The following is a 10,332-nucleotide window of genomic DNA, read 5'->3' on the forward strand; positions in this document are numbered from 1 at the left end:
GAGGTTTAGGGTCCTTGAAGAGAAGGAAAGTCCTGGAGGAGGTTGAACTATGAGTGTTTCTCTCCTTTAGGAAGTTAGAGACCCAGAACAGGTCGTTGGGGAGAAGTCGTAGACGACACGGACAAAGTGAGGGTCTCGAGAAACTGTCCCTCAGGAGGTTGTTGTAAATTAACTGTTTTAAGTTGGAATTTAAAATCAGTTTAAATTTAATTCAGTCTTCATCTTATTATTAAAAAAAGTACAGTTATAATCAGTAGTTTGGCGCTCAGTATAAAAGAACACTGACAAATAGAGTTACATTTATTAATTACATTTATTAATTACATTTATTAATTACATTTATAGTATTACAATCATTGTTAATGAAACTTCTTTCATCCAACAGTAAAGTGTAAGTCGCTTTATTCTCATTCTGTATTTCACTTCAAATGGCAAATGTAAGATTTGTGGTTCATTTATTTTTGTAAGAATAAGAACGAAAAGAGAAATAAAGTGATTCTACAGAAATAATCCAGGTTGCTGTGATAGCATTTTGGCGCCATCTGCTGGCTGCAGCTTTAAACTACAACACGTCAAATATCCTCACAACCCAAAAGAAAATGATATTATATCTGAAATATTCACGTCTATGTAGTAACAATAGATGTAGAGGACTGGTAGTAAATAGACCAGTAAATAAATAGTGTCCTTGAGGAGGTTCTGGGTCTTTGAGTAAAATGAATGGACACAGAAAATGATTCAGAGGTGAATTTAATGTCCTTAAAGACGTCGTAGGAGTCCACGAGGACGTCTGGGGCCTCACAGAGGACATCTCAGTCCTCGGAGGTCATTAAAACATTGTGTCATTGAAGAGGTTGTAGGCTCCATGCAGAAGCTCGAGGGACCTAAGAGGGATTGTTGAAGTCCTCGAGGAGGCTGTAGCCGTCTCTAAGAAGGATGTGGGGTCTTTCAAGAAGTTTAAGGGTCCTTGAAGCGAGGTCACCAGAACGGGTTGGGTTCTAAAGGGAGGCGGCAGGAGGCCTTGATCCAGGAAGTGAGTTTGAGGAGGCAAGAGGAGTCTTTGACTAGTTTGTCAGAGAAAGGAAGTGTTTGAAGAAGGGGGGGGGGGGGGTTGTCCTTTAAGAGGACCGAGGGGTAGAACTGTCCTTGAGGACGTTGGCAGAGTCCTTGAAGGGGTTGAAGAAGATGAAAGTCTCCGTTTGGCATTTGTTGGTGCACATCTATCATATTTTGTTGGTATGAAACTACAGGACACGACAGTTTTGTATCTGAACTACGACGACACTCAGCATCAGTGGAAACATGTGAAGACGAACTGTCTTTCTTCGTCTCTCAGTCGTATCCACGTTGAATCAGTATTCTGCCGATTCCCTCGCTCTGCGTCAGGCGGAGTCTTCTGCGTCTTCAGCATTAAAGTGAACCGACAGCACAGAAAGTGTTTTTAATCCTCCGTCTTGTACGTTGAGGTAATAATGTCAGAGTAATTGTGCCTCGGGGGGGGGGGGGGCGGGCGGCCGGCTGATTGACAGCTCATTTAAGAAGACACGGTCAAGGAGATGAGAGGCGAGGCTCAGAAACAGGAAGTTAATGAAGCTGCAGGGGAGATGGACAGGTACAACATCACTGAGACACTCGTCTGTCTCCCAGTAACTGAAATCTCATTTTGTAAAACACGACTACGCTGATTCACCCGTTTTCTCTGAGGCCGAAACGCTGAAGAAAGAAAATCTTCCATTCACCTGAAAACTTTGAGACAGAAATTAGTGGAGTTTATGAAAATAATCGGTCTCGGTCTTGGTTCAAGAGAAGCCTTGAAGAGGTTTTTATTGAGATGGGGCACGGACCCAACCAGAGCGAGAGAGACGGAGTGAGAGACACTGTGGAAGACAGACAGACAGAAGGAGGACAGACAGGTAGAAGAGAGACACGTCTCCATAGAGTTAATCTGTTTGAGATAAGACTCTAAGTCTTTGAGCGGCAGAAGAAATCTGAAAATCCGGAGCATCACATTTCCATAATCTGCCTCATATCCTAACAACCAGCCCCCCCAACACGCTCCCCTCCCATCATGCACCTGGCCTCTGACACATTACCATAATCCATCGAGCCTGTGCAGACTTTGAGATGTAGTTTTGTGAGGAAGTGAAACTGAAGCGTTTACATGTCAACTAACAAACTATTTAAAACACATTCATCTCACTTCAACGGCTGAAATCATCTTTCAAACCTGTTTCTAGACAATCGGACCTCGTTTAAATTTCATTTTGGAACTGAATTGATTATATGTCACGACTTAAATGTAAAAATACAAACCGTCTTTTCTTTAAGTAAATAATGACATTTTTTATTAATGTGGCCTCTTGCTGTTGTTTTGTTTTAACCCCTCAACGATGTCTCGAGTATAAATTAAAGGTTGAATGAGAAGTTCTGCGTTTCAGCATCGAACTCGTAACGTAATATATCCACCAGCATGTCTGCAGACTCCTCTGTCTAAATATGAAATAACTGCAGTTTCCAGTAAAATGCAGTTTGACTTGTTGGTCTCGAACCTGCACTGACACTGGAACTGAAGGAGGAACCAGCAGCAGGTTAAACACAAACACAAAGTGAATCCAGCTCCCGTCAGTCACACGGGCCGGCAGCTCTCTGTGGTGTCAGCGGCGGTTCCACTGCAGCTCCTCACATTAAAGTTGCATGAAGCCAAAGTCTGTTAAGCAGATTTACTCTCTCTCTCTCTCTCTCTCTCTCTCTCTCTCTCTCTCTCTCTCTCTCTCTCCTCTGCAGGTTCACTTTTCGCTGCATCGCTTTCTGCTCCTCTTTGGTTTGTGCCGTCCATCTTTCAAACGTCTCTGCTGCTCGTGAGCTTCCACGTCAGCTGGAAGAATGAATCCAGAGAAGAACGTCTGCTCTCACGAGTCCTAACGATCCACTGGAGTGTTTTGAAATGTGGTTTCATTACTTTGACCTCGGTGAAGGATCTGAACACTGCTGCTCTGGGGTGTAATGAACAAAGTGGCCTGTAGAGGGTGCTAGCATGACTTCAGACTTTCTGGTTCTCTCGTCTACTCAACTGTGAACGACGCTCAATTTATTATCAGTAATTTAATTTGAAGACAGAATTAATTCTCTAATCATGATTTCTGCTGCGGGTCCAAATCAAATCTCTGAGTTTTTAAGATTTAAAATACAAAGAATGAAATTTGATATGTTGAAATGGTTTTAAAGGTCAAAGTGAGTCGGGAGAATAAGGTTGATTATTTATTACATATGTTACATCACCAAGATCATAAAGTTTGATATTCTGCTCTGTAAATTTAAGTATAAAGTCCTCAGAGCTGAACTGACCTTCAGGAATAATTGTTGTTTTAAAATGTTTCATTAGAACGTTAATTATTGATGATATCAGGTGCAGGTAGTTTTATTGCCTTCAGACGAGGTTGGGCTAATGTTTCCCTTTGTTTCCAGTCTTTGTGCTAAGCTAAGCTAAGCGGCTGCTGTCCAAGTCACAGTGGCATCGATCTTATCAAACGCTAATAACTGTGTTTCCCCAAATGTCAAACTTGTCCTTTATAGATTCACTTTAGTATTTAAATCACATCATTAAAATAAAGCTGTAGTAAACAAACTGTGTAGTTTTAAACGCCCTGCAGCACGTCGATGGTTTGTGGCTCTGCGCAGCGTCTCTCAGCCAATCAGCGGACGACACTGAGCGTTCGGTGGGAATGTTCAGAGCAAATTGGTTCTTCCTCAGAGAAGAAGAAACACAGATGACAGACGCAGTGTGTGTGTGATTATTAATAGAGAATATCAGCAGTCGGAGCTGATGGATGATTAAGGTTTTATCTGCAGCCTGAGGCCCCTATTAATCTGACACCCTGCTCCCTGTGAGTGTGTATGATTATTGCAGTGTCATGACTGTGTGCGTGTGTGTGTGTGTGTCAGCAGTAATCAGCAGATACAAGGAGCAGAGGGAGATAAACATCACACACACAAGCAACTAAAGACACAACAATCAAAACAACATCGACTCTGAAGAGATCCACAACCCGAGCAGGGGGCTGCAGCTGCGTGGGCCCACCGCCCGAGCAGAAAGGCGTCCGGCTCAGGTGCCGTGCAAGCCGAGTGGAAGGTGCTAAAGTCTGTGGTGCTGTAAAGTCTGAAGTAAGAGAAGAGCTGGTGAAAAGGGTCGGGATGAGGTTCAGTGCACGATGAAGACGTCTGAGGGAGGAAACCTTCAGCCTAGTTTCAGTCCTGTAGAGAAAACGATGAAGTATCTGATAGATATTGAAAACTTTACATCGAAGTAAACAAGCTGCTCCCTGGTATATAACTCATTAGGAATTTCCCACCTGGGCGTTGATGTCATATAGTTTCAGTTCAAAGTTGCTCTGAGGACTTTGCCCCGACTCTTACCGACAGTGATGCACTGGTTTTCACAAACGCTGATAACACTGTTACAAGACTCCACTCGAGCTGCTGGAGACAGAAACTCAGTTTCACCTGGGAAAACAGAAACTTCAGTAAGTGACTTTAACTTTATTTAATATTGTTATTTACATATTTTTAAGAATGTTGGTTTCACTTTTTAAAACGAGTCTTGTGAACTCCTCACTATTTGTCAAAGTTAGATTATATCACGACAACAGAAATGATTCTAATTGGCTGACGGGAGCTGGCAAACAACAGTTTGACCTCATTAAAGAACCGACAGGAAAACAAACTGTATTTTCAATATTAGAATAAGTGATTTTCTCTGACCTTTAAATAACCGGTAACCATAGTAACAAAGTTGAGACACCACACACAATTACTTTACTCTCTCTCTCGTCTCTCTCGTCTTGATACGTCTTTTACGCTGTGACTTCAGGAATGTACGATCTGCACTGAGAGATAACAAGGAATCTCCTGTTATTGTCCATCTAGGTGGAAATCTGTCTTGATGTTACTAAGTATTTGTACTTTGTTACTTCCCACCTTGGATTTTCCATAATAGTGACAATTAAGTTGAAGTAGATTATTTTTTTTTTTTTAGGAGCTTCCTGAAGTTCCTGTTGAGATGAAGAGGGAATAAAGATCGAGATTTGAGACGATCACACCTGAAGCCACCTGGTAACACGGCACCACTCACACATCACAGACAGGACCAGTGATACAGAACCTGTTTGAAGGCAACACGTCACAATGAGAGTGACTATCAACCAATCATCATTCAGCTCCTGCTCAACACTGTAATGTTCCTGTGACTCTGCAGAGAAATCACATGGATGGAGCACAAATCAAATCCCCACAAGGACGTGTTGAATTCAAAATTGAACAAAAGCACTATTGGAGATAAACGCTGGTTTTTCTAAGACTTAGAAGACACGACTCTGTATGGAACCCGTTAGAAAAGTGGAAACGATTGTCTGATCCAATCAGGAAGCAGCGATGGTGACGGTTGAGGAACTGCTCTTGGAAACCCTGGAGATGCTGGGACGTAAACAGTTTAAGGCCTTCAGGTGGCACCTGCAGCTGCCGGAGATCCACAGCGGCTTCACCCCGATCCCGTGGTCCAAGCTGGAGAAGGCGGACCGGCTGGAAACCGTGACGTTGATGGTGCAGAAATACACCCATCACGTCGTGGAGGTGGCCGAGACGGTTTTGAGAATGATAAGCATGAATGAACAGGCCCAGCATCTGTCAGCCAGACGCTCAGAACTAAAAGGTAAGACAAAGAGATATTCTTCAAAACACTAAATCTTGGTATAATAAATGTAAATTGTAAAAAAAAGGCATCTTGTTTTTTTGGAATAAGACACAGGAGCTTCCTCGATTCCCCCGCCGGCTGCTCCTCTTCCTCGCCCTCCAGCCGGCAGCAGCAGACCTGAAGGTAAAGATGTTCTTTGTGAGGCCAACATGACGAGCAGAGGAAAAATGTTTCTGCGGATCTTTCTTAGAAGTCGGATTATGTCCGTTTGTAATCCAGTTGACTGTCGGATGCCACATGAAGCCCGGTGGGTCCAAGTATTGGATCCAGACTAGGTCATAGCAAGGAGTGAGAGTAAAAAGAGACACAACTAAGGTGACACGTGACAGATCCATGAGTCTGAGCTTCATGGATCTGGATCAGTGGGTCCAGTCAAACCCTCCGTGGTCAAACTAGTGGTCACGCTCACAGGGCCTGTGCTGATAGAACTGGGGTCAGATCTGGCATTACAGGCTGGGATCAGACCCCCCCATCCAGGAAGTTATTGTTATTATAGTAGCAAATGTCTGGCTAGTGAAATTCATCTGGTGACGGCACTGACTGGGCTTACAAGGTCTTTCTTACCTTTCATTTTTCTTATTTATTTGAAATGTGAGGAAACTGGATTTAAAGTGTCTCACAACCATCGGTCTGGTGACTTCAGGTAATTTGGTCATTTTGTTTTCTTGCAGATGTGGAGATACACGAGCTTCAGCCTCTAGAAAAACCGATCAAACAGTTTCAACGCACGATACAGACGTTTTTCCAGAGCAGGTTCATGTGTGTTCAAGAGGGTATGGCCGAGATGACAGAAGAGCAGTGCCTGGAGGACATCTTCATAGAGCTGTACATCACAGACGGGGGGGAAATGCACATCGATGAACAGCATGAGATCATGCTGATCAGGCACTCCAGGACGGCAGCAGTGAAACCCATTGGCCCCAGTGACATATTCAAGAGTCCTATTGGTAAACCCTTAAGAACAGTGCTGACGACTGGAGTTGCAGGAATTGGCAAAACATTCCTCGTGAAAAAGTTTGTGTTGGACTGGGCCGAGGGAAGGAAAAATCAAGATGTGCATCTGATATTCCCCTTTAGCTTCAGCGAACTGAATCTACTGAAGGGGAAAAGGTTCAGCCTGGCAGAGCTAATTCATCGAAGTATCTGGGAAACCAAAGCCATCACCGACGAGGATCTGAACGTTATCTTTGCTAAACTACAGGCGTCAGGAAGCTGCGACTTTAACAACAGTCAATACAAACTTCTGTTTGTGTTGGACGGATTGGATGAAAGCCGCCTTCAGATGGATTTGACGCGTCGTGAACCTCTGCCGGTTGATTTTGATGTGACGCAGTCGACCTCAGTGGAGGTTCTGCTAACTGCCCTGATCAGTGGGAACCTGCTTCCCTCTGCCCGGGTGTGGATAACCACACGACCTGCAGCCGCCAGTCAGATCCATCGGGATTTTATCAAAAGAATGACAGTGGTGAGAGGATTCACTGACCCACAGAGGGAGGAGTACTTCAAGAAGAAATTCCCCGATAAGGAACAAGGCGGCAGAATCATCGCCCACATCAAGGCGTCACGAAGCCTGTTCATCATGTGTCACATCCCAGTTTTCTGCTGGATCACTTCGACAGTTCTGCAGGATGTTTTGAAAAGCAAAGCGAACATAGATCTGCCCACAACGTTGACAGAGATGTACACAGAATTCCTGATGTATCAAATCACGCTGACAGGAGAGAGATGTGGCATAAAACAGAGCATCAGGTACATCAAGTCCTTAGCGAAACTAGCATTCGACCGTTTGGAGAAGGGCAACCTCTTCTACGAGACAGATCTGAAAGACAGCGGCATTAATTTACGCAAAGTGTCACGGAACGCTGGAGTGTTCACGGAGGTCTTTAAAGAGGTGCGCAAGTGGAAGGACAACGATAAGGGGAAGATGTACCGCTTTGTCCATTTGACCCTTCAGGAGTATCTGGCTGCCCTGCATGTTGTGATGTCACTCATTAACGACAACAAGAACGTACTGTCGGAGAAGAAGCTGAAACTGGAAGATCTGGGTACGCTATGCAGGAGAAAACCCATAACAGAGGTCCACGAGATTGCAATTCAGAAAGCGCTGAGTTCAAATGGGCAGCTGGACTTGTTCCTGCGCTTCCTCCTGGGCCTTTCCCTGCAGACCAATCAGGATCTTCTAAAGTGGCTGTTGAATACGTCCAAAGGGTTCCCTCAGACCAACCATCAACCCACGATCCAGTCCATCAAGAAGAGGATAAGGGACAATACATCCCCAGAGAGGAGCATCAATCTATTCCACTGTCTTAATGAGCTGAGAGACGATTCCTTGGTGAAGGAGATCCAGCAGAACCTGAGTTCAGGAAGTTTGTCTGCAAGCAGTCTTTCTCCTGCCCACTGGTCAGCACTGGTCTTCATCCTCCTGTCATCTGAAGACACGCTGGAGGTGTTTGACTTGAAGAAATACTGTCCTTCAGAGGAGGGTCTCCTCAGGCTGATACCAGTGGTCAAGGCCTCCAACAAATCGCTGTAAGTAGAAAACTACAATCCTCAACTGCATCAAAATGGGATTTTATCTGTTTATTTAATCAGTTTTATCTGACCAATACCTTCTCAGGCTGAGTGGCTGCAATCTATCGGACAACATCTGTGAAGCTCTGGGTTCGGTTCTCAGCTCCCAGTCGTCTAAGCTGAGGGAGCTGGACCTGAGTGACAACAACCTGCAGGATTCAGGAGTCAAGCGTCTTTGTGTTGGACTGGAGAGTCCAAACTGTGTCCTGCAGAGTCTCAGGTAAGGATTCGTTCATTTCATCATCTGATGACCGTCACAAGCTGGTTGACCTCCGCTGAAGGTTAAGGGCAACTGCGGACAACTTCTGGACCTGATCCTCAAGACATTATCCGGAGTTCATATGAGAAATCTGTTTCAATATACGTGTGTGTGTGTGTGTGTGCGTGTGTGTGTGTGTGTGTGTGTGTGTGTGTCTGCAGGCTGTCAGGCTGTATGGTCTCTGAGCAGGGCTGCGCCTCCCTGGCCTCGGCCCTGAGGAGCAGCCACTGCAGCCTGAAAGAGTTGGACCTGAGCTTCAATCATCCAGGAGACTGGGGAGTGAAAGTGCTGACCACTCTCCTGAAGGATCCAAACTGTCCACTGGAAACTCTCAGGTATGAACTCACAGCGACAAACACTCACTGAACAGAACCGGACGATTCCTCACTGAAAAGGTACCGACGGCTGATTATGACTTTGTTTCTTCCTGTAGCCTCGACTATTGTGGAGAGCAAAGACTGATGCACGGTTTCAAGAAATGTAAGTTTACCGTCAACGGATTAAACCTTTACGTGTTATTTTTTACAATACTTATTCAAAATAAAGCTTTGAAAAGTGGAAGCTCCTGAAAAATTACACTCAAAGCTACAAAGCACCCGTCACTCAAAAAGACGTCTGTCAGTCAGGAATTAGATGTTAGGGTTAACTGTTTCTCGTCTTGTCCGTCAGACGTCTGTGAACTCGTCCTGGATGAGAACACGGCGCAGGAAAACCTCGAGCTCTCCGACAACTGCAGGACGGCGACCACCGTAAGAGAGAAGCAGCCGTACCGTCCCCACCCGGAGAGATTCGACTGCTGGCTGCAGGTGCTGGGCAGCACTGGACTGACTGGTCGCTGTTACTGGGAGGTCAAGTGGAAAGGCCCGGTTTACATTGCAGTGACGTACAAAGGAATCATACGGAAAGGAGAGGGGGCCGACAGCTGTCTTGGTTTGAACCATCACTCCTGGATGCTGCTGTGTCACAGTAACGGTGGCTACTCTGTCCAGCACGAAGACGAGGCTACAGACCTTCGGCCTCGGTTCTCTCCGGCCTCGGACAGAGTGGCGGTCTTCCTGGACTTTCAGGCCGGCATTCTGTCCTTCTACAAAGTGACCTCTGTGGCACTGATCCATCTCCACACGTTCAAGTCCACGTTCAGGGAGCCTCTGTACCCCGCATTCGGGTTTGGGTTCAGGCATCGATTTACGAACTTTGGGTCATCGGTGTCTTTGTGTGAGATGGAAGACGTCATCGACTTCTCTCACTGCTGAGGGAGCGCTGACACGCCGGGTTCACCCCGTGCAGATCTGTTCACAGTGAGCCGACCGAGGGCGTCATGTTCACGTCAGGTTTCAAGACAAAGTGTGGAACAAAGAAAAGTCCAACACAGAAAACACAGATTCCTCAGACCGTCCTGTTAAATTCACTTAAGGTCATGTGACCTGCAGTCGTTGACATTAAGAACTCGATGTTCGTATCGTGAACAAGAATTTAAATGAATTGAATAAATCCAATGAATTGCCGGCAGCACCGAGTTAAGAGTGATGATAATTTTTTGCTTTGTGTGACTGAATTGTTCTGTAATGATGTAAAAGAGTAATTTGCCCTCGGGTCCTTCTGTCTTGTAAAGAAGCCGAATGAATAAATAAAGCTTAACTTACTCAGTAACTCACTGAGTTTATTATTGAATGTGATTTCAGTTCATTTCATGTCTCATCAGGCTGCTCCCCTCAGCGCAGATTCATGCTGTGGACCTGAGAGCGGAATACATGAG

General features: G+C 45.2%; 1 protein-coding gene and 1 long non-coding RNA gene across 2 annotated transcripts; both read left to right on the top strand.

Moving 5' to 3' along the window:
• The first annotated feature begins 4,463 nt into the window (after positions 1–4,463).
• Positions 4,464–5,065, top strand: LOC117757069. The gene is made up of 2 exons (XR_004613029.1): positions 4,464–4,520; positions 5,033–5,065. It is a non-coding gene; the product is annotated as an uncharacterized LOC117757069 (long non-coding RNA).
• A 1,304-nt stretch (positions 5,066–6,369) lies between these two features.
• On the top strand, positions 6,370–9,880 carry LOC117757014 (NLR family CARD domain-containing protein 3-like). The gene is made up of 5 exons (XM_034577728.1): positions 6,370–8,275; positions 8,364–8,537; positions 8,738–8,911; positions 9,010–9,056; positions 9,246–9,880. The coding sequence occupies exons 1-5, from the start codon at positions 6,504–6,506 to the stop codon at positions 9,827–9,829; spliced, it is 2,751 nt and encodes a 916-aa protein (XP_034433619.1). The 5' UTR covers positions 6,370–6,503; the 3' UTR covers positions 9,830–9,880.
• The last annotated feature ends 452 nt before the right edge of the window (positions 9,881–10,332 follow it).

This window comes from Hippoglossus hippoglossus, chromosome 23, assembly GCF_009819705.1.
Source record: "Hippoglossus hippoglossus isolate fHipHip1 chromosome 23, fHipHip1.pri, whole genome shotgun sequence".
Taxonomy (NCBI): Eukaryota; Metazoa; Chordata; class Actinopteri; order Pleuronectiformes; family Pleuronectidae; genus Hippoglossus; species Hippoglossus hippoglossus.